General features: G+C 47.1%; 1 protein-coding gene across 3 annotated transcripts in view; it reads right to left on the reverse strand.

Annotated features, from left to right (window-relative positions):
* Nucleotides 1-16805: 16805 nt before the first annotated feature.
* Nucleotides 16806-24358, reverse strand: part of NMNAT3 (nicotinamide nucleotide adenylyltransferase 3) — a 124614-nt gene continuing 117061 nt past the window's right edge. The window contains exons 5-6 of one of the 3 annotated variants that reach the window (XM_070493423.1): nucleotides 19403-19499; nucleotides 16815-18548 (exon numbers count right to left, since the gene is read on the reverse strand). In XM_070493423.1, the coding sequence (XP_070349524.1) occupies nucleotides 18488-18548; nucleotides 19403-19499 (158 nt within the window). In that variant the 3' untranslated portion in view covers nucleotides 16815-18487. Of the gene's footprint in view, nucleotides 18549-19402; nucleotides 19500-24358 lie in introns of all 3 variants that reach the window. The other 2 variants (XM_070493426.1, XM_070493425.1) reach the window with 2 other exon arrangements.

The following is a 24358-nucleotide window of genomic DNA, read 5'->3' on the forward strand; positions in this document are numbered from 1 at the left end:
AGGATATTCCATTGTTTATCCAGCTTGTCCCCACGGCTGGACGTTGATGTTTCCGATCCCCTCCTATTAGAAACAGCACGGAACTCAGGTCTTTGATCGGTCCTATCTCCCACCTGGTGCGTATGTCATTGTGCTTTAAAACCGCTCTCTGCCAGCGAGGAGATGACATGATCATGTGGGTTGACTTTTTGACTCTCTATTAAAGACTAAATACCTCTTTCAAATTGCTTTTTGTACAAATCACAGCCTGGGTGACAGCTGGTTTGTCCTCCTCCTCTCCAGCATAAACCACCCCCTCCTCCCCCAACCTTCTCACTCACAGGACAGCTAGCTGAGTTAGAAAAGAGCCTCCTCCTGGGGCAGAGGTGCTTCCCCCAGGGAGTGGCTTGCATTTCAGCCCTTTTAACCCCCTTGTGCTGTGCCAGGCTTTCTCAGTCTCTGCACTGTTGACATTTTGGGCCAGATCATTCTTTGTCATGGGGGGCTGTTCTACGTATTGTAGGGGGTTTAACAGCAGCCCTGGCTTCTCCCCACTAGATCCCAATGGCACCTCCCACAAAGATGTCTCCAGACCTTGCAAATGCCCCTGGGAGGGGGCGGAATGACCCCTGGTTGAGAGCCACTGCTTTAGACAGCTGTGCCCCTATCAGGCCAGTTTCCCCTCTCGTCTCCCCTGGCTCTGGATGCTCAGGCCATCAGTTGTTCACACAGGCCCTGGCTCTGCATCCCTCCCTAGCTGGCCCAGGGCAAGTCTCAGTGGGACAGCCCAGGGAAAGGACAGCTCTTCCGGCCTGAAGGTGCACAAAGAAACCCCCTGGGCTCAGGCAGGTTGACCAGTGGGGCCCGGCCTTGCTTGCGCTTTCTAAGACATCTAAGCAAGGCCAGCCATGGCCTGGGCTTCCTTGTCGGCCTGACTCACCAGAAAGGAGGATCAGCCAAAGGTGTAAACAGTGAACCGGCCATTCCTCGCTCACCCCTGAGTCTAACCTACTCTCCCTGCTCCCCTGCACCATCCAGTGCAGCCAACTGGATTTTCCCCCTCCCCAACCTTCTCCCTTTGTGCTGAGTCTCCTGAGATCGTTTGTCCCAAATGCCCAGCAAAGTGCCTGGCAGACAGAGGCCCAGTCAGTTCTGGCCATGCCCAGACTCATCCCTTTGTGCTGTAGGCCCCTCCCTCCCTCTCCGGTCCTCCCCTGTCCATCCCACAGAACCAAGACCTGGCCACTCCTCCCTCCTCTTGCCCTTTGGACGCCTCCTGCTAACCTGACCTCACTCTTCTGAGCTGGCCGGCTGGGCACGTGGCACTTAATTCAGCCTGGTTTTGCCTGGTTCCCGTCGGCCTTTGTCTAGTCTCCCGTGGGTCAGTAGACTCCCGCCCTTCTGGGTCCTCCAGGGCTTGTGAGGACAGGCTCTGGAGGCAGCTCACTTGGTTTGGAGCAGGCTGTGTCACCGCTAGCTGAGCGATCCCTTCTGTGCCTCAGTCCCCACATCTGTAAGATGGGACACTCTCACTACTCACCTCTCAAGGGGTGAGAAGCGAACGAGATAAGGGGTACCAAGGGCGTGGCACAGGATTGCGCTCCAGAGGCCCCGCTGTGTGTGCTGCAGAGAGGGAAAAGACAAGGGAGAGAGGGTGCGCCTGTGCCCCTGCTGGGGCCTAAGGATTAACCCCGTGAGGCGCAGTGAAAAGCGCTCTGTGGACGTGTCGTGGAGCATTAGGTGTCATCACGGTTATCCTTCCTCAGCCCACTCCGTCAGGCTTGATTTTGTCCATCAGTCAGTGGTTTTGGGAGCTCCTTTCTGTCTGGGTGATATCACCTGGGATGTGTGAGCAGAGAGAACTGAGGACACTGTGTGTAGAAGGGAGAGGGGATCTGGTGGGGCTGGCAATCGGTGAGGACTCCCCGGAGGGGCTGAGGCTCAAGCTGGATCTTGAGGACAGCCAGGATCAGAGAGGCCAGGAGGAGGGAAGGACAGGCCAGGGGAGGGAGATGGGTGAGCAAAGGAAGATGAGGAAGGGCAGAACTGCCAATGGCTGGGAGAGGGGGGTAGACGCTCCAGGACACCCCAACCGCCTCAGAGAAGAGCCGCAGAGACTGGAGATGATGACCAATCCCAAAGAGCCACCAAGACCACCAAGAAGGGTCCAGGCCAGTGGGGAACCACCCTGAGCCTACGTGTACACAGCAAGATTGACAGGCACAGCAGGCAATCCTGGGGTACGGGAGGCAGGACAGGAGAGAGCCACGGGCCCCAGGGTGGGCTCCTGGGGGACAGGAGAGCTCCGAGGAGCTCCGGAGGAAGTGCCTTTTCATTCTTTAGCTTATCAGTGTGCTCCGTGGGGGTAAATTAGAGCTCAGGGAACCATCTCCATGAAATGATTCCTCCATTGCCCGTGATCCAGACAATCGCCTGGTGAGGTGGGCAGTCCCATCCCCATATCACTGGAGGTCAAGCAGCTTGCCTAGTGGCCCCAGTCGTTGGGGCAGCAGAGTTTCCTGAGGGGGATGGGGTTGGAGCAGAGAGCTCTGGAGCAGACCCTGAGATGCTCTGTCTCTCCCCAAAAGACGCTCCTCACAAGATGCTGGGGCAGGAGTGTGCCTTTCAGCCTCATCCCCGCCCTCTTTGTCAGGTCTCTCACACCTGGAGGTTTCAGTCTCCTAGCAGGGGACAGGTGGCCTCCTGCTCCTGCCTCGTGCTTATACAGAAAGCCTGCCTCATCTGACATCACATTCCTGCTTCTCTTCTCAAGGGCTCATTTTATTTTGGAGGCTTGTAAAATCTTCTCTTTTCCTGTGTTCAAATACGTCTCTGGAGTTATGTTATGGAAAATGACCCTGCTCCAATCCCTGAGCTGTCACCGTGCCATCTGTGAGGTTAATGTTCGAAAGGATGAGCGTGGCCCACCAAAGCTGCTTTCCTATGTCCACAGTGTTCGGGAGTGAGAGGGCTGGTCATGAGGCCACAGGGCTGAGGGGCACCAAGGTCTACTGAGGATGCTTTTCTTTGATGGGCTCATGAATATGCAAATGTGAAAATGACACACCAAGTCTGCAAGCCCCAGAATCTTAAATCCACTTTGGGGGAGTGGCCTGGGGATTTAGTTATGTCTAGAAAAGGTTCTGCAGAGTGGGTCAGCTACCTTTCACGCACACCTGACAATTGTGTCTACAGATTGTGACATACACTGCACCCTTCTTCCTTCCTTCCTTCCTGCCTTCCTTCTTTCCTCCCTCTCCTGCTCCCTCCCTTCCTTCTCTCTCATTCTTTCTTGCTTTCCTAACCATTTTATTATGGAAAATTTTAAACCTATATAACCATAGAGAGAACTGTATGTTGAACTCCCACGGATTCATCATCAGCTTTGACAATGATCAACCCAGGGCCAATCTTGTTTCATCTATAGCCCCGCCCACCCCCCATTTCCAAAATTATTTTGAGACAAATATCAGAAATCATATCATTTTATCTGGAAACATTTCAAGAAGTATCTCTAAAAGACTAAGACTTGTTAAAAAAAATCACAACTAAAAAAATATTAATTCCTTAATATCATCAAATATCCAGAAAGTACTCAATTATCTCATAATTTTCTTTTCAGTTTGTTTGTTTGAATCAGGATCCAAGCACGTATCATACATTGCCATGGTTGATATAGCTCTTATTTTATGGTTTATCCTTTCATTAAAAAATATAAATATAAATATATTAAAAGTCTTACATTCCCTTTCTTAGATAAATGGTAGCATGTTATATACTTTTTAGCCTAATAATACATCTGAAACATCACTCACAGGAACACAGGGAGAGCTCCCTCCTGCTCTTTTTGGTGGCGTAGTGCTGCATTGTGTGGACGTACCACAGTTCACTGCACCAGTCCCCTGCTGATGGACACGTGGGTCGTTTCCAGTCTTTTGCTGTAACAAATAGTGCTGCAATGAGCAGGTTAAGTCTTTTTATATTTTTGAAAGTGTATCTTTGGGACAGATTCCTGGAGGTGGGATTGCTATGTCAAAGGGCAAATGCTTACTGTTCTTGTGATAGATATTGCCCAGTCTCCCTTCCTAGGGTTGTACCATTTCACCTTCCCAGCCACAATGCATGATTGTGTCTGTTTCCTCACTAACAGATTATGTTGTCAAACTCTTGGACTTTTGTTAGGTGAAAAAGGGTATCTCAGGGTAGTTTGCATTTGCATTTGGGGAGGGTTTTGATACCAAGAAGTGAGCAGTCATTTTCTTACTTAGCCAGGCTTATAAAAGCCCCAGTCTGTACATGTGAATCCCCTCTGTACGTGTGAATGACTGTCAGAATGGGGTGGAACTGCTGAGCACAGATATGACTTCCGGGTTTGTCTTATTAAATTGTGTTTATCAACTCCATCTGCAGTCCTTATTCCTGCCAGTTACTCAGGTGAATGACAGCTCGATGTAACATGCTACCAGAAATGGCATTCCAGGCACAGGGCTTCAAGAAGAGCAGGGTCTCCCAGGGTCTGGGAAGATGGGAGGCACCCCACATGGGCAGCCATGTCTGTCCACCATCTTGGAAGGCTTCCCACTGACTCAGGCCAGGGCCCAGTTTTAGGGAGGGGGGTCACTTTTCACATGCCTTCCTGCTATTCCAGCCAGAGTGCGGTGTGGTGGCTCCCCTGGGTTACTGCTAGATGGCTAGAGCACTTGGAAAAGGTGGTACAGAAGGCGAGAACTGGCAAGGATCTTGCCCACAGTGAGGACATGGTCCAGTGGGCAGATCCAGGACACTGAGTGAGGAGATGCTGTTGGTCATGACAGTTTTGTGAAGAACAGAACACCCTCTACTTTATCTACCCCTGCCCATCTCCCTGGTCTAACATCTTCTGCAAAGGATCCTGGGTCCCAGCTTTGCAATCCTGTGGCCCCATAGACATCTATTTGCAAGGAAAATGCCTCCCGGAAAAGAAGCCTGGGTCCTGTGGAATCCTGTGATTTCTGTGGGGCAGGCACGGACATCGGGGGTGGGAATTGCCCATAAGCTGGTGGAAGCCCACACACATGGGTTCCAAGGCTGGGCCAGGGAGGTGACTGTGCTGCATGTCTCCTGACCTGACAGCCCTATACAGGGGTGGAGACCTCATGGAGTAGAGGCCCACCAACCCAGAGGACAGGACCCAGAGGATTTTGGTGGAGTTATAGACACCTAACAGGATGGTCCCTCAGGGCATCAGTTCAGCTGAAAGACAGCATCTTGTGCAGTGGCATAGCTGGTAGGAAATCAGAAGCAGTCAGTCTTTGAGTTTCAGTCTGATTTCAGTCTTTAAGTGGCCATTTCATCCTATGGGAGATATGGTAGATGGAAAGATTGGAGATGTCATCATTCCAGGCCTTGCCATGACTTGACAGTGATGCAGGGATGGTTTTTGGTCAGAAGCAATTACTAAAGGAATTTTTTAAGTGCAATATCATTAGCAATTAGGTTATACCAGAGTCACTAAGAGGTAGGAAAAAGGTCAATATAATTTGTCTGCTTACTGGTGGCCAGTCAGCGTACCTGCCCTGGAACATGCTCACAAAAGTACTGAAGTGGGAAGTGGGGCGGGTTATCTGACAAGCTGGGCAACCATGAGCAGCCATCGCCAAGTTTTGGATGGAAGACAGGTGTAGACAGATTCTTGACCCTCACGGTATTTGTTTTCGGTAGGCCCGTTGGGCCAGTGGCTGGGTGGAGGCGGTCAAGGTTTGTTTGTTTCTTAATTACTTCTCTTGAGCAGTCTTGGTGTGCTTGGGCCTTTAGGGTGTGAGACTTAACAGAAGATTTATAAATTTTGTGTTTTGACTTTGATGATATTCTTAAAATATATTTTTGGCTAGTAATAAATTTGAAAAAAATATGAATTATATATATTCACAACTTTCCCCACTTCCCTGCCTTGTAAGGAAGATCATGGTCTTGTATACTTAACCCTGGGCCTCCTTATGGAACTATTCAGAGATTCTGGGTGGACGGGAGGGTTGGAGGTGGCCCCGAAGGGCTGACTTCATGGACAGAGAAAGAGAAGGCAGCTGCCCTTGGAAGAAGAGCGGCAACTAGAAAAAGGTGAGGGATGGAGGTGCAGTGAGGAGGCGGGGCCTGGCAGAGAGTTAAGGACTTTTCAGAAGTAATGGTTATGACCACGCATAGGCTTTGTGCTGAGTATAGGACCCGGGGTAAGATGTGACTCCACTGGGTCTTCGTTTTCAGCAGAGAATGAGATTTAGAGAGGTTTTGTGACCTGCTTGAGGTCATGCGGGTGGAGTGGCAGGGCTGGGGACTGATTTGTGTCTGGCTCTGTCTGACCCCAAAGCCCAGGGTCTTAACCACCTATTGTCTCCTCAGTGAGGCATGATTTCTGGGCATCTTGGCACGCTGGGTCTGATAAATAAGCCCACAGAAGAAAATCCCAGCGAGGAAATAAGTCTCCCAAGTCATCGTCAATGTGGAAGCAGAACTTTAACCCCCATGTGAATGAAAGTACAGGGCATATATTCTAAGCAGAAAAATCTATAAACAGTTAAAGATTAATGTACCTTAGTGAGGCTCCAGCCAGATTTAAAAAGAACAAATCATGCCAGACCAATGTTTTTGTGTTCTTGAGGTAGAATTATACAATGAAGAGATGAAAGGGAAGCAGCTGGTCAAACACACATTGATTTCTAGGAAGCACGTGACCGAGGCCTCGGAGGACTTCCCTGAGTGTGAATACAGATCAGGGCCAGAACTGACCCATCATGCGGGAGGGGGCCTTCAGAGGAGGACTGCAGGGGTGGGGTGGGCCGAGCTCACCCGGTGAGTTCAGGGCCAGCCTCAAGGCCTCAGTCTCTGCCCTACCTCCTTAGAAGCAGTGGAGGGTAAACACACTTTTTAGGCAGCTTGTGGAGGGTTTATGCTTCCTGAACAGGAATAAATGGGCCAAGAGCTCACTGATTCGGGGACACATATAGCATTATAATCGTCTTTATAAAGACCCTTCTCATCTGTGACCTTCCTTCCTGTGACCCTGCCCACTGCCTCTGGATTGATAGGGTCCAGTGGAGTGAACAGAGCTGGGTTTTAGAGTCACACTGGTTTTGAATCCCAGGCCCACCATTTCCTAGTTGTGTGGTCTTGGATAAGTCACTTAATGTCTCTGAGCCATCACCTCTTAGGGTAGTTTTGAGGAGTCTGCCACACACACCCTTAATAAATTCTAGTTTCCTTCTCTTCCTTGTCATTTGAGGCCCTTGACCATCTGACCTCAACGTCTTTTCCCAGCCCTATACTCCTTTCCCTTCCAGTCACCCTCCTGTGCTGGTGGCTTTGTCTTCTGAGCCCTCACAGCCAAGCCTGACTCCTGTGAATCCCCCAGCCCAAATATCTCCCTCTCCTCCTTCTCTGCAACCCATCAAAGTCCTCATGTTCCAGTTTCACCATGGTCTCTTCCCTGAACTCCAAGAGCGCTGGGAAATCCCAGTCATCTAGTTTTTGCCCGCACTGCCTCAGGTAGACAGAGCTCTTTCTCGTGTGTACACTTTTGTCCACCTGCTTCAGCTCCTTCAATGGGACTGTTGGTGCTTTGTGGCCAGTGACTGCGTCTGACAGTTCTCTATATTCCTCGCAGCACCTGGTCATGAGCTGGACACACAGTGACAAGAGCTCAGGGGACATTCACCAAGAGAACTGGGGAAGTGCCAAAGCTACAGGTTTACAGATCCTTTTAGGAAACACTTACTGAGCACCTGGCAGGTGCCTGGGACGGGGCTAGATGCTGAGGAGGCTGCCGTGAGTGAGACATGACCCTAAGGAAGTTAGTCTAGTGGGAGACAGAAACGTAAGAAGTAGAGGCTTGTACAAAGTGCTTCAAGGACTAGATGGCAGTCGAGCACAGGGACAAAGTGTAGAAGGATGACTGGCCATTTGCCTGACCGAGGGTGGAAGGGAAATCCCAGGAGGGAAGGGTGCGTGCTAAAGCAGGGAGGTGGGGGAAGGCCTGGCGTCTTCAGGGAAAGTGGGATGATCTAGTGTGGCATTGGCATGGCTAAGGGGAGCCCTGGGGGCAGGAGAGATGGCCGGTCTCACACAGGGGAGAACGTGTGGGAGAGACAAGTGGGGCCAAACCATGGAGAACCTTATATGCTGTAACAAGCTATTTGGACTGTATCCTGTAGGAAATGAGGAGGCACTGAAAAGTTTAAGTACAGGAGTGTCACCCTGAGGGAAAGGAGGAAAGCAGAGACACGCAGGCATGGCCACAGGCCCTGGGAGGGAGCCTCTGTGCAAGCCAGCCAGCCCACAACAGAGCATATAGTGGGACGCAGTGGGTGACTCATCCTGCCTGCCAGGACATTGCAAGGACTGTACAGTGGCAAGCACAGTTGTCCTGTTTCTGTGTCACCATGCCCTGGGCTCCAGGGATGAGTAGAATGTGAAAGTTATCTGCCCACCTATCCCCAAATCCGCCATCTATCTAAACCACCTCCTTTCATCCACCAGCTAACACACCGCCACAGAATGTACCCAACCACCTACTCTTCACCCATCTACCCCCTCACGATTCATATACAGCATTGCCCACCCACCCAGCCATCCTTCTGTGCATCTTTCCAACCATCTATCCATCTTTACTTTAAAACAGAGTTTTCACTTCGAGGCATGAGTAGGAACATAAGTGGTGCAGAGAAATGCTTGACATCTATGGTAGACTGCAAAAGTAACCATAATATACAACAGTTTGTAGCTCCTCACATCAAGAGATGGGGGATATTTACCCACCCCTTGAATCTGGGCTGGCCTCATGTCTTCCTTTGACTAGTAGAATTCGTGGCAGAATTAATGTTGTACCAGTTCTGAGCAAGGCCTCCAGAAGCCTTTCGGCTTTTGCTTTCATACTCTTGGAACACTGCCGCCCACCTCCAACTGAACGAGCCTGGCTGGTCCAGTGGATGATAAGAGATGCATGGCCCAGTTGCTCCTGTTGCCCCAGCCAACAACCAGTCAGCCACCATACATGTAAATGAGCCCAGCCAAGAGCAGCTGATAGTGGCCCAGACGCACCCAGCTAACTGCTAGATTCATGAGAAATAATAAATGGTTCCTGTTTTAAGCCACCAAGTTTTGGAGTGATTTGCCTCACAGCAAAAGCTAACTGATACGAAGACTCAAGGGAGTAGCATATTCAGAATCCTGACCATCTGCACTTAAAAGACTTCGACCTGCACTCAGGCTCCCAGGGCCCCGGCCAAGGCACTTGCTTTTATATTTCCTGGTAGACCAGTAAGTGGATGTGGAGTGGCCCCAGACAAGACGTGGTAGCCTTAGTATAGCTGGTGATAAGCATCAAGGAACAGCAAAAGGATTTCCTTTCCACAAGGCCTGATGAAGATGATCCCAGCCACTGTCTGAGCGCTCATGAGACAACATGTTGCACGTGTCATCGACCACACTATGGCGTAGGTATTCTTATCACTCTTTTACAGATATAAACAATGAAGTTTGGAGAGATCAAGTAATGGCCTCAAGGCCACAAAGTTTGCTTTTTTTATTGAGTTCATAATAATTCACTTCACTGTGAAATTTCAGTTGTACATTATTTCTTGTCAGTCACCACATAAATGCTCCCCTTCACCCCCTGTGCCCACCCTCCACCCCCCTTCCCCTGGTAACTACTGAACTGTTTTCTTTGTCCATGTGTTTGTTTATATTCCACCTATGAGTGAAATCATCTGGTGTTTGTCTTTCTCAGTCTGGCTTATTTTGCTTAGCATAATTCCCTCCAGGTCCGTCCATGTTATTGCAAATGGGGTGATTTTGTCTTTTTTTATGGCTGAGTAGTATTCCATTGTATGTACATACCACATCTTCTTTATCCAATCATCAGTCGATGGGCACTTGGATTGTTTCCATGTCTTGGCTATTGTGAATAGTGCTGCTATGAACATAGGGGTACATATGTTACTTTGGATTGTTGGTTTCAAGTTGTTTGGGTAGATACCCAGTAGTGGGATAGCTGGGTCATACGATAGTTCTAGTTTTAGTTTTTTGAGGAACCTCCATACTGTTTTCCATAGTGGCTGCACCAGTTTGCATTCCCACTAGCAGTGTACGAGGGTTACCTTTTCTCCACACCCTGTCCAATATTTGTTATTTTTAGTCTTAGTGATTATAGCCATTTTAACAAGTGTAAGGTGGTATCTTAGTGTAGTTTTGATTTGCATTTCCCTGATGATTAGTGATGTTGAACGTCTTTTCATATATTTATTGGCAATCTGTATATCTTCTTTGGAAAAATGTCTGTTCATATCTTCTGCCCATTTTTTGATCGGGCTGTTTGTTTTGTTATTGCTCAGTTGTGTGAGTTCCTTATATATTATGGAGATTAACCGCTTGTCAGATATATGATTTGCAAATATTTTCTCCCAATTGGTGGGTTGTCTTTGTTTTGATACTAGATTCTTTTGCCCTGCAGAAGCTCTTTAGTCTGCTGAAGTCCCACTTATTTATTTTTTCTTTCGTTTACCTTGTTGGAGAAGACATGGTATTTGAAAAGATCCTTTTAAGTTTGATGTCAAAGAGTGTACTACCTATCTTATCTTCCAGGAGTTTTATGGTTTCAGGACTTATCTTCAAGTCTTTGATCCATTTTGAGTTTACTTTTGTGTATGGCGTGAGATAATGGTCTACTTTCATTCTTTTGCATGTGGCTGTCCAGTTTTCCCAACACCATTTACTGAAGAGACTAGCTTTTCTCCATTGTATGTTCTTGGCACCTTTGTAAGTTGATTTTGTACCCTGAAATTTTACTGTAGTCATTAATTATTTATAATAGTTTTCTGATGGGTTCTTTAGGGTTTTCTATATATAAGATCATGTCATCTGCAAACAGTGAGAGTTTCACTTCTTGACTACTTATTTGGATTCCCTTTATTCCTTTCTCTTGCCTAATTGCTCTGGCTAAAACCTCCAGTACTATGTTGAATACGAGTGATGACAGTGGGCATCCTTGTGTTGTTCCTGTTCTCAGAGGGATGGCGTTCAGTTTTTCCCCTTTGAGTATGATGTTGGCTGTGGGTTTGTCATCTATGGCCTTTATTATGTTGAGGTAATTTCCTTCTATCCCCATTTCGTTAAGAGTTTTTATCATAAATGGCTGTTGGATCTTGTCAAATGCTTTCTCTGCATCTATTGAGATGATCATGTGGTTTTTACTCCTAATTTTGTTAATGTGGTGTATCACATTGATTGATTTGTGGATGTTGAACCATCCCTGAGTCCCTGGTATAAATCCCACTTGATCATGATGTATGATCCTTTTGACGTATTGCTGAATTCGGGTTGCCAATATTTTGTTGAGGATTTTTGCGTCTATGTTCATCAGCGATACTGGCCTGTAGTTTTCCTTTTTTGTGTTGTCCTTGTCAGGCCTTAGTATCAGAGTGATGTTGGCTTCATAGAATGCATTAGGAAGTGTTCCGTCTTCCCTAATTTTTTGGAATAGCTTGAGAAGGATAGGTATTAAATCCTCTCTGAAAGTTGGTAGAATTCCCCAGGGAAGCTGTCTGGTCCTGGGCTTTTATTTTTGGGGATGCTTTTGATTACTGTGTCAATCTCTTTACTTGTGATTGGTCTATTCAGATTCTCTATTTCTTCTTGATTCAGCTTTGGGAGATTGTAAGAGTCTAAGAATTTATCCATTTCCTCTAGATTGTCCATTTTGTTGGCATATAGTTTTTCGTAGTAGTCTCTTATAACCTGTTGCATTTCTGTGGTATCTCTTGTTATTTTTCCTCTTTCACTTCTAGTTTTATTTATCTGAGCTTTCTCTCTCTTTTTTTTTGTAAGTCTGGTTTGAGGTTTGTCTATTTTATCTTCTCAAAGAACCAGCTCTTTGTTTCATTGATCCTTTCTACTGCATTTTTTGTTTCAATAGCATTTATTTCTGCTCTGCTTTTTATTTTTTCTCTCCTTCTGCTGACTTTGGGCTTTGTTTGTTCTTCTTTTTCTAATTCAGTTAGGTGTAGTTTGAGATTGCTTATTTGGGGTTTTTCTTGTTTGTTAAGGTGAGCCTGTATTGTGATGAATTTCCCTCTTAATTAGCTGCATCACATACGAGTTGGTATGGTGTGTTTTCATTTTCATTTGTCTCCAGATATTTTTTGATTTCTCCTTTAATTTCTTCGTTGATCCATTGCTTGTTCAATAGCATCTTGTTCAGTCTCCACATCTTTGCCCCTTTCTCAGCTTCTTTCTTGTAATTAATCTCTAGCTTTATAGTATTGTGATCAGAAAAAATGCTTCTTATTATTTCAATCTTCTTAAATTTATTGAGGCTTGCCTTTTTTCCCAACATATGGTCTATCCTTGAGAATGTTCCGTGCACACTTGAGAGAAATGTGTATTCTGCTGTCTTTGGATGGAGTGTTCTATATATGTCTATTAAGTCCATCTGCTCTAGCTTTTCATTTCATTCCACTGTTTCCTTGTTGATTTTCTGTCTGGATTATCTATCCATTGGTGTTAGTGGAGTGTTGAGGTCCCTTACTATTATTGTGTTATTATTAATATTTTCTTTCAGGTTTGTAAATAGTTGCTTTATGTACTTTCGTGCTCCTGTGTTGGGTGCATAGATATTTATGAGTCATTTCTTCTTGATGGAGTGTCCCTTTGATCATTATATACTGCCCCTCTTTGTCTCTCTTTGCGTGTCTTATCTTGAAGTCTACTTTGTCTGATATAAGTATTGTGACACCTGCTTTCTTTTCTTTGCCATTAGCTTGGAGTATCGTCTTCCATCCCTTCACTCTGAGCCTGTGTTTGTCATCGGAGCTGAGATGTGTTTCCTGGAGGCAGCATATTATTGGGTCTTGTTCTTTAATCCATCTTGCCACTCTGTGTCTTTTTATTGGAGAATGCAATCCATTTACATTTAGGGTGATTATCGATATATGAGGGCTTAATGCTGCCATTTTATCACTTGTTTTCTGGTTCTCCTGCATTTCCTTTGTTTCTTGTCCTGTGTATTTTGGTCTACCAGTTGAGTTATGTAGTTTTTTTATGTTGCGTTTCTTTGTTTTCTCCTTATTTATTATTTGTGTCTCTGTTCTGTTTTTTTGTTTAGTGGTTACCCTGAGGTTTGTATTCAAGATCTCATGGATAAGATAGTCCCTTTTCTGATGGGTTCTTATTTCCTTAGACTAAATTGATTCAGTCCCTTTCCTCTTCCCCTCCTAAGTTGTTTTTCTCACATCTTATTCCATTTTGTGTTATGAGTTTGTGGTTAAAATGACAAGATTATCTTTGTTTTTGGTGTTTTCTTTCTCTGTCTTTAATGCTATACTTGAGTATTTGCTTTCCTGCTCTGATTCTGTCTACCTATTTATCTCCTTACTCCATGCTTTGTAACCCCTTTCTCCCTTTTTTTTTTCCAGGTATGAGGGCCTTCTTGAGGATTTCTTGTAGCGGGGGCTCTCATGGCTATGAACTCCCTTACCTTTTGTTTGTCTGGGAAAGTTTTTACTTCTCCATCATATCAAAGGATATTTTTGCTGGATAGAGTATTCTTGGCTGAAAGTTTTTGTCTTTCAAAGAATTGAATATGTCATTCCAGTCTCTCCTAGCCTGTAAGGTTTCTGCAGAGAAATCTGCTGAAAGCCTCATAGGGGTTCCTTTGTAGGTTACTTTCTTCTGCTTCGCTGCCCTTAATATTTTTTCTTTATCATTCACTTTTGCCAGTTTCACTACTATATGCCCTGCAGTAGGTCTTTTTACATTGACATATTTAGGAGATCTGATAACCTCTTCCACATGGATTTCCATTTCCTTCCCTAGGTTTGGGAAGTTCTCTGCTATTATTTCTTTGAACAAGCTTTCTGCTCCGTTGTCCTTCTCGTCTCCTTCTTGAATTATACATATAATTCTTACGTTGCATTTCCTAATTGAGTCAGATATTTCTCAGAGACTTTCTTCATTTCTTCTTAGTCTTAGTTCTCTCTCCTCTAGCTGGAGAATTTCAACATGTCTATCCTCAATTATGCTGCTATGCTCCTCTATGATGTCTGCTTGAGCGTTCAGGCAATCCATATTTTGTTTTATTGCTTCCATCGTGTCTTTCATTTCTAATATTTCTGATCGATTCTGCTTTATAGTTTCAGTCTCTTTTGTGAAGTAGCTCCTGAACTCGTTAAATTGTTCCTTGACATTCTAACTTGCTGAATTTTTTGATGACAGCTATCATGAATTCTTTGTCATTTAGATTACATATTTCTGTGTCCTCGGGACTGATTTCTGGGTACTTGTCATTTTCTCTCTGGTCTGGAGATCTAATATAATGTTTGATATTGCTAGAGGGAGTGGCTCTGTTTTTTTGCATCCTCGTGTTATTTTTGTCACAGTTACCGCCTATTGTTACTGGGTGGGGGTTAAGAGCCACGTATTCTGAGCCCTCTGCTTTCAGCTGAAATCCCAGGCGCTGGATCCATTGCTGGGCGGTGCAGGGAAGGGTACTTTCTCCTGTGTGCTCTCAGGGTTTTCTCCCTCTGCTCTCGCTATCTGATCTCCTGGGCTGTTGGCTTTATAAGGTCACCCCCCCCCCCCCCACCCCGTGAAAGCTCTCCCTCCAGTAGAGGGCTTTTCTCTAGACTGCAAGGGCCCTTGGGGATACTTGATGCTTGCACAAACAGACGTTCCCTCCTCCATTCCTTCCCTTTTGGAGGCCTCCCACAGTCCTGATCGCAATCTTTAGGGAGGGGAGTGAAGTTTTCTCTTACCTCATTCCACTCCTCCGAGGGGGCTCCAGCCTCTCCGCCTCCATCATATGGCTGTGTGGGTCTCTCTGACGTTTTTTTGTGTTGTGTTTGGATGTTCTCTGTTGGAGTATGAATGACCTTTTCATTGTATGTTGGGAGAGATTACTGGGAAAGCTTACTCCACCATGATGCTGACATCACTCCAAGGCCACAAAGTTTTAAGTCAAAAAACTGTGATTCTAACCCAGTTCTGTGTGACCCTGAAGCCTGCGCCCTTTTCTGTTATTGCTGCTCTCTGGAGTCATTTCTTTGGGTCGCTTCCCTGGAGACATGGGGTAGGTTTCCATCTTTGTTGAATTCCCACCTTTCAGTTAGTTCTTTCTGTCAGTCTGGGTCCAGCTAAGGAACTAAGGGAACCATTTTTTTTGGACCTCTGGATGATTGGGCAACCACAGTGGATCTGAGGGCCAGTGGGCACAATGCAGCTTGCAGCAGAGAGAAGCCAGGAGCAAGAAAGTAGTTTTGGAGAGGAAAGGGGTGATGAAACAGGAATGCAGTTCGTCAACTTTGGACTAAGGGATGGGCTGAGATGCCCAGTGTACCACTGAGAACCCACGCAGTGGGCTGGAGACCTCGAGAGTCCAACTGAGAATTGGTCTGGAAATGTGCCCACCCCCACCACCCACAGGCCATTCCAGTCTTTCCAGGTTAGACAGTTGAATGGATTTCTCTTCATTGACTTTCTGACCTTTCTCTGCTTCAGAGGGACAGAGAAGCCCCTTGCCAGCCTCAGTCTCCAATACAAAGTGACACCAACATGAGCCGGGAGCTCAGAGAAGGGGAGGTCCCTGTGGACCAGAGTGAGGGGGGAGGGCTTTCTGGAAGGCTTGGAGCTCGAGAGGATCCCAAGGAATACGTGGTATTCAGGGAGGCTTAGAGGAGAGGGAAGGGCATTCCAGGTTAGAGAAATGGCTCTCGCAAAAGTTGTGGGTTGGAAAAGATCTCAAGCCATCCAGAGGAGAGGGTTCGTGGATGAGCAATCAGAGAACAGACAGGAGTGAAAGGGAGTGACTGGACTTGGAAGCTCAAATGCTGACTGAGAAGAAGAGCCTTTTTCCTTGAGGTGATGGGAGGATGCTGAATGTTTTTGACACCAGAGTGACAGCAGCCCAATATGCAGATATTCTAGGAGGAATTATCCCTGGGGCAGGAGTGAAGGACAGTGCACTCCATCCTCTAAAAGCCCTACGAGGTTCAGCAAGCTGCTGGCCGCCTCAGGACACATCATCCGCATTTCTTCTTTCTTCTCCTGACTCTCAGATAGTGTCTCCCAAAAAAAGACTGCTTGTCTCAGAGTCCTGGGGCTTTGTTAAAACCCAGATTCCTTGACCCACTCCAACTTCCTGAATCACAGTCTGGGTGAGCCCAGAAAATGGCACCTTTACCAAGCTCTCCAGGCAATTCTTATGCTCCCTGCATTTTGAAGGCCTGACCCCTGGCATCTTTACTGCTTGGTGGTCCTGCCCCCTTCCCTGCACCCTGAGCCTGGCACTAGAGAATTGCTGGGTGTACACTGGATGCAGGGGCTCTCCTAAAAGTCTGGGAGCAATCTGACGGTGGGGCCTCGACTTTCCTTCCTCTATCAGCAGGAGCTCATAGCTGTCTGTTAGTCATTACTATAATGGGGGAGGACAGCATGAGCCTGGTGACATTTGGGAGAGCTAAGAATTTTCTAAAATAATTTCCACATTCTGCCTCAATGTTAACACAGATGTGAATGTTTGGGCTTGGCCTGGTTATTCCAGGAAAACAATATTGCTCATCATGGACACCATCACCATTGTCCACCACTGCCTTCCCCACGACAGGCTTTCCAGCTGGACCGTGGTCTTGTCCACTCATTCACTCACTGAGGGTTTGAGTTAGTCTTCCTTCCTTCTTTCTCCTTCCTCTCTCTCTCCTCTTCCTCCATCTCCTCCTCTCTTCCTCTCCACCTCTCTCCCCCTCCCACCCCCCGTCTCTGTCCCTCTCCCTACCCCTCTCTCCGTTGCAAGCAAAGAAACAAATTCTGGAGAACTTAAGAAAACAAGGAAGTTTACTGGAAGGATTACCAAGGGCTCACAGAATTTTGGGGAGGGAAATAGAAAAACAACTGGTTAGGACATGGCCACCAGGAGAAACTCCAGCCACTTTTAGTTGTCGCTGTGTTTTAGATTTAAATTGGGGGGGGGGGGGAGTGAACATCTGGGTATGCCCTACCAGACTGAATCCAGTGAGGAAGAGAAGTCCTTAGAAGGAACTTGGGTGCTGTTAGGAAGAGGGAGTGGATGCCAGCCTTGACCAGACCACCCGGATGTCCACTCCACGGGGTGCTGAGTCAATTCCAACACAGCCCCTGTCCTCACGGGGTGCACAGTCAGGCTGGGGAGACAGCCATGGAAACGGGCCAGCAGGGTGAGCGGGGCTGTGATGGGGGGACATGCAGGGGCTGGGGGAGCATAGAGAGGTTCTCCCCAGCTTTGGTGGGAGGGAGGTGAGGGAAAGATGTGAGGAATGGTCTCCGGACAACGTGACATCTTGAGATCCAAGGGAAATCCACACCTCACAAACATCCATTTGTACAATCTTGCCATCCTTCTGCCCAGAAGCCAGTTGAGTTTTGACCAAGTTGGGGCTCCCAGAGAGGCTGTGGGAGTTGAGACAAGGCTCTGGGGCTGTTGCGGAGGATTGGGACCCCATGCCTGGCTCAAGGACCCATGTCTTGTGCTTGATGCAGCCTCTGGGGAAGGAAGACCCTGGCTCCTCTGCAGAATTAGCCTGAAGGTGACTGGACACCAGTCCAGTTGCAGTCCATTTACTCTGTGTCTCCCCTCACCCCTATGCATGGAAGCCAGCTCCCTAGACCCACACTCACTGAAGCACAAGGGGGAGCTCCCTCTAGCTTCTGCCCAACCCACTATTGGCCCAGCTCCGTCTGCCCACAGTGTAGGGACGAGTAGAGATGGAATGACTGACACCCAGGTGCCATCCTGCCCATTCCTCCCCTTCTCCCTCCAGAGGCCTCTCTCTTCCACCAGCATCTCTTCCTATTGCACCACCTCCAACAAAACAGGAGCAAGAGGGGGTGCACACAAACTGTGGGGGTTACTCCGTGATTTTGTGGGCGCCTACCTGAGTCTTGGAAGTGTGCCTCACTTCCTCCCTGCCTGCCCACCCTCCACCCTTACAGAAACATCACTGCCACATGGACCGGTGGACAAGTCCACCCTGGGCCAGTGAGTCTGTCTCTGGGAATCTGGAATTGTGACACCAAGACGCCACTGAGACAAGAGGTTAAGGTGGGAGGTCGCATAGGCACAGATGTGATGGCTGCTAGCTGATGAGCAGCGGCTGAGGAGCACAGAAGCCAGTCTGGGGGTGGTGTGGTGCGGGGGCGGGGGGGGGGGAGAAAGAGTGAGGGGAAGAGGAGGAGGGGGAGAACAAGGGGGGGAGGAAACTTCAATTTCTTCCTTCCTTCCTGTTTCTTTTGATCCCCGTATATATGTCCTGTCTTTGGGTCTTTCCTATTCCCGACATCCTTACGACACTGGTGTCCCCATGTCTCGTATTTAGGCTAGTCTGAGGAGCTCCTGTTTACCAAGAAGAAAAAAGAATCCTGATTAAGGCACCAGCAAACACCAGGAACAATGTTCGCCTACAGATTTCTGTCTCTTGATGGTGAGAGATTCCTGCGATTCTTCAGCGCAGATTATCTACTGAAGTAAAGGGATGGATATTGCTTCGGCATGTACAGAAGACAATGAAGGTGAGTCCCTACAAGGAATAAGGAAATGGGAATTTCAGCAGCTCTATATGAATCTGCTTTTTTTGAAATAAAGTTTCAATTTACTTAAAAAAAAAATCTAGTGTCTACAATCTGGTAACATTGATTAGAATAAAAAGTACACATCTCATTTGACCCAGCAAGACCACTCCTGGGAACCTATCCCACAAAAACACAGGTGTGTAAGGGCTTATGTATGGGGGTGTTGAGTGAAGCATTGTTTGTAGCAGGAAAAAAACTGGGAAGAAAATTTTAGATAGGAACTTCCTGAACTGCTCCTTCAAGTACTATGTTCCACATAGTATTAAGTGTATGCGTGTAAAAAGGACTGGGTGTGCGAGCATGCTTCAAAAACACTGATTTATACAAAGTTAAGCAGATATGTTTACCATGGGCTTCTCAGAGCTACTAAGATGCTTTTTCAGATATTACTATTATTATTATTTTAAAGATTGGCACCTGAGCTAACATCTGTTGCCAATCTTTATTTTTTTTCTTCTTCTCCCCAAAGCCCTCCAGTACATAGCTGTATATTCTAGTTGTCGGTCCTTCTGGTTGTGCTATGTGGGACGCCACCTCAGCGTGGCTTGATGAATGGTGCCTTGTCTGTGCCCAGGATCCGAACCGGCAAAACCCTGGGCTGCCGAAGCTGAACATGCGAACTTAACCACTCAGCCACAGGGCCGGCCCCCAGATATTATTTGATGAAATATTTATTGAGCACCCACCATGAGCCAGGAGCTGTGCTGTGGAAAAAGAGCAATGATCAAGATAAACTGTTGCTTTCGGGGAACTTGGAGTCACCATCAAATCAGTAATTTCAAGAGTGACGAGACTCTCTTACAAAAGAGAAGGGCGGGGAGCCAGGCGTCCACTGGGCAAATCCAACTTGATGGGGACTCGGAGAGGGCTTCCTGGAAGAAGTGACTTGGGGCGGAGAACTGAAAAAGACATGGAAATTAGCCCAAAGAAGGGGAGACGGGAGACAGCATGCCAGGCAGAGGGAACCACATATGCAAAAGCACTGAAGAGAAAAAGGATGGGTCTGAGAAACTGGAAAAAGCCAGTGTGGTTGGAGCAGAGGGTGAAGAAGGCGAGGCCAGAGTGGGAGGCTGCAGGGGGTGGGCAGGCCACCTCAGGAGAAGTCAGGTGTTCACTCCACGGGCAAGCAAAAGAAGCTCGAAAGGATTTTTTTTTATTTGCAGTGAAAGATTCGCCCTGAGCTAACATCTGTTGCCAATCTTCCTCTTTTTTTTCCCCTTTCTCAAAGCCCCAGTGCATGGTTGTACACCCTAGCTGTAAGTCCTTCTAGTTCTTCTATGTGGGACACTGCCACAACATGGCAACTGACAGACGGGTGGTGTGGTCCTGCAACTGGGAACCGTACCCAGGCTGCCAAAGTGGTGAGAGCGCCAAACTTCAGCCACTAGGCCATCACCGCTGGCTCTCAGAAGGTTTTTCTAAAACACTTTTATTGGGGTATGATTTAAATACCACAACATTTGCCCATTTTATGGGCATAGTGTGATGAGCTTTAGTAAATTTGTACAGCTGTGCAACCACCACCGCTGTCTAGTTGTAGAACAATCTATCACCCCAAAAGTTCCCTTGTGCCCATGTGCAGTCCACCCCCACTCCCATCCTCAGGCAATCACTGGTCTGCTTTCTGCCTCCATAGTTTTGCCTTTTCTAGAAATTTCACATAAATGGAATCAGACAGCGTGTCGTCTTCTATGTCTGGCTTCTTTCACTTGGCGTGTTTTTGAGATTCATCCACTTTGCTGCAGTACCTATCTCTAGTTCCTCCTTTTAATTGCTGAATAGTATTCCACTGCATGGATAGAATACATTTGCTTATCCATTCACCAATTGAGGGGCATCTGAATTTTCTCCATTTTTGGCTATAATGAATGATGCTGCTATAAACATTCACATACATGTCTGAGCGGACACGTTTTCATCTCTTTTGGGTGAATACCCAGGAGTGGAATTGCTGGATTGAGTTTAACTGTTCCAGTGGATGCGAAATAGCATCTCATCGTGGTTCTCTAAAGACTAATGGTGCCGAGCATGTCTTCTGTGCTTGTCACCACATCTCTTCTTTGGTGAAGTGTCTTGTTTCCGGGCTTCCACACTTGGTGACTTGCTTGAAAGACTCACAGGACTCAGATGCAGTTGCACTCACGGCAGTGGGTCATTACACTGAAGGGACACATGGCTGGACTAGTGAGGGAAAAGATGCACCAGGTGCAGTCTGGGGGAGCCCAGACGAAGGCTTCTAAAATGCTCCCTCCTGGGGTGGGGGCCGCGCGGAACACACTTCCTCCTCCAGCAGCGACATGCAGCAACAGTGTGCATTGTTTCCAGCCCGGGAAGCCTGCTTGAGACTCAGACTCCAGAGTTTTTATTGTGGGCTGGTGATGTAGGCACTCTGCCTCCACAACCAGCCATGATTACTGAAATCCCAAACTCCTAGAAGGAAGGCAGGTGTTCACTATGAATCACTTTGCTTGTACTAACAGTCCAGGCAAGCTGGTACAGCAGGATTCAGTGCCCCAGGCAGACGACACAGACTTATCAGTTAGAAATGTAGGCAACATTCCAAAAGTCAGTTTCTCAGATGCCAGCCAAGGGCCAGCCTCACGAGGAGGCCCTTCTCAACAGCAACACCATGCCTGCTGCCATGTCCAGTCAAATCTTTGGATCATTTTTAATTGGGTTTTTAGTCTTCTTATTTTTGAACTGTTAGAGTTCTTTACATATTCTGGACACAAGTCATTTATTAGATATACGTTTTGCAAATGTGTTCTCCAACTCTGTGGCTTGTCTTCCATTTTCTTAATGGTGTCCCTTGGAAGGGGTTAGGACAGAAAAATAATATGACCAGATTTACACACACACATACAACTGCTCTGGTTCCTATGTGGGAAATGGACTGCAGGGGCCAGGAGTGGATTGGGGAGGCCATCACAGTGGTCCAGGTAAGAGATGACGGTGGTCTGGATTGAGAGGTGAGAGCAAGGATGGAGATACGAGGTAGCAGCTGAGGGATGTGTAGAAAGGAAGACTGACAGGGCACGCAGACACTCATTATGGATTCCCAACAGGATAAAGAAGGGTAGGGCCCCTCAAACTTGTTCACAGAACATAATACTATTACTGTTTTTAGTAGCGAAACACGTAAATTTGTGGGATTCTCGTGTTTTGATAATTTGGTAAGACCAGATGAATTTGAGGGTCCCTTCTAATTTTCACAGTCTATGGTGCCATGAACAAGTCCCTTTGGGGTTATTTTAACAATTCTAAAATATTCTGAGGTGTGTGCCCAGGTGTATTATTATTATTATTATTTTTGGTGAGGAAGGTTGGCCCTGAGCTAACATCTGTGCCAATCTTCCTCTATTTTGTATGTGGGATGCCACCACAGCATAGCTTGATGAGTGGTGGGTAAGTCTGCACCGGGGATCCAAACCTGTGAATCCTGGGCAGCCGAAGTGGAGCGTGTGAACTTAACCACTACACCACCGAGCCAGCCCCCCAGGTGCATTATTACAGATTGTTTAGTAGTCACACACGCGCGTATCTGTAATGCTGAGTTTTGGTCCAAGAAAATAACTTCATGACTGAAACTGAACACAGTCTCTGCATGGAGACCGCTGCAAAAACAGAAGGCAGGAACGCGGTTACACAGGAAGCATGAGAAGGATGATGAGGAAATCCATATTCACGTATTAACCCAATCACCAAACCTTGCCCATCCGCAGCACCGTCGGTTTACAATGGGAGTTCCCATCACTCTGTCCCAGGTGACCCAGACAGTATTATGAACTAGAATTCCTGTCCTCAGGCTGGATGCGGAGCTCCTCTCACAGGCAGCAGATGCCACCACAGGAGAACCTTGATTTAAGGCTGGAAATTCTATTTACCCAGGAGCCCAAACCACTGTTTTTCTGTTCTTGCAAAATAAACAAAACACTGCGGCAGACTAGATGCAAAGAAGGCCCGAGGGAGTGGGAAGGAATGTGAAGTCAGGCATGCAGGTCAGCGTCAACGCCATAAATCAGGAGCACAGCGGTGATAGAGATTTTCTCTACTGATACCAAAAAAGGGAGGCTCCATGAATCAATGAGACAAAGCGAGAGTAGAGAAATTGAGAGATATGTATAGAAAGTAGGTTCTGTTGTGCCGTTTTATTTTAGAAGAGAACAATATAAAGGCTCAGAAAGGGATGTTTTGCCTGGTGGGAGCCACATGATGCAGCCATGAATCAGAGAAATGAAAGCATCTCCTCCAAACCTAGTTGGGCCTGGTGCCCTGAGCCCCTGGAAAGGCTGGACAGGGAGAAGGTGGCATGCGGAGAACACCTTGCGTGCACGTATAACAAACCCCTTCTTGGGCTGGCCTGGTGGAGTAGTGGTTAAGTTCGCATGCTCTGCTTCAGCAGCCTGGGATTTGCAGGTTCGGATCCTGGGCGCAGACCTAGCACCGCTCATCAGGCCATGCTGTGGCGGCATCCCACATAAATTAGAGGAAGATTGGCACAGATACCAGCTCAGTGACAATTTTCCTCAAGCAAAAAAAGATGGAGATTGGCAACAGATGTTAGCTCAGGGCTAATCTTCCTCACACACACAAATAAAAATAAACAAACAAACCCCTTCTTAAGGAGGTAATGATGTATCTAGCTGATCATGCTGCTCATTTTGCCCTCTCCTGTCTCAGGACCTTTGTACATGCTGTTTATGCTACCTGAAAGCCCAGTTGCCTCCACCCATACCCGTCTTATGAATTCATCTTTCAGGTCTCAAATCCATTCTCTCTTCCCTGCTGTCTGTCTACACTCTGTTATCAGGGTGAATCCCTGATGTTTTTTGGGGTCTAAACTTTGTACAATTTTGAAGGGCCTTTTTCAGAAAAAGAATAAAAACCATGAATATGAAATGAGCTACCCACATAATTAGGGCCCCTCCAGAGGGCTGGAAAGGCCTGCACAGGTGAGGGACGAGAGCTTAAGCTTCATTAGTTCTGGGCGAACCTACTGCCTCTGGCTCTCGGAGCACATGGTGTATCTGCCATCAGAGCTCTCACCACAGTTGGTAATCATACGGTTAGTTGTGTGAGTCTCTGATTCCTTCCATCTCCCACTGGATTGGAAGCTTCTTGAGGGGAGAGACTGTGTCTGTTTTGCTCACATCGTACCCCTACTGTTTAGTCTAGCGCCTGGCACATCAGAAGTCCTCAATAAATATGACTCGAATTAATGAATCCCGGAATTTTGAGTCGTAACAACCATAATCATAAAACTTCTAGCTTCCATGCACTGGGAGTCGCCACCTGCCAGGCTCCGGGTGACAGTACTGAGGGTGAGGGTATGTTGGGAGCCTCCACCTGTAAAAATTTGGGAGAGAAAGCCACTACGGGTGCTGGAAAGTACAGGGAGACCAAAGTTGGGGGTGCCTCTGAGTGAAGGATGTGGCTTCTAGTTCCTACTGTCCACAGCACTGTGTTCCCCAGAATAAATACGACTTCATGAGTGGTAGGGGACCCCCCCAAAACTGGTCCTTAGAAAAGGCGACTATTCTAAAGCTGCTGCTTCTTGATTGTCCCTTTTGGGAAATGGAGAACCCCTTCTCATATACAACCCCCCACAGCCATGTCCTTAAACCGGGGGTCTCGACACCAGTGATTATTTTGCGCCCCAGGGACATTTGGGAATGTCTGGGGGCATTTTTGTTGTTACAGTGCGGGACTACCACTAGCATCTAATGGATGGAGGGCAGGCGCTCTGCTAAACACCCAA

This window comes from Equus asinus, chromosome 21, assembly GCF_041296235.1.
Source record: "Equus asinus isolate D_3611 breed Donkey chromosome 21, EquAss-T2T_v2, whole genome shotgun sequence".
NCBI lineage: Eukaryota > Metazoa > Chordata > Mammalia > Perissodactyla > Equidae > Equus > Equus asinus.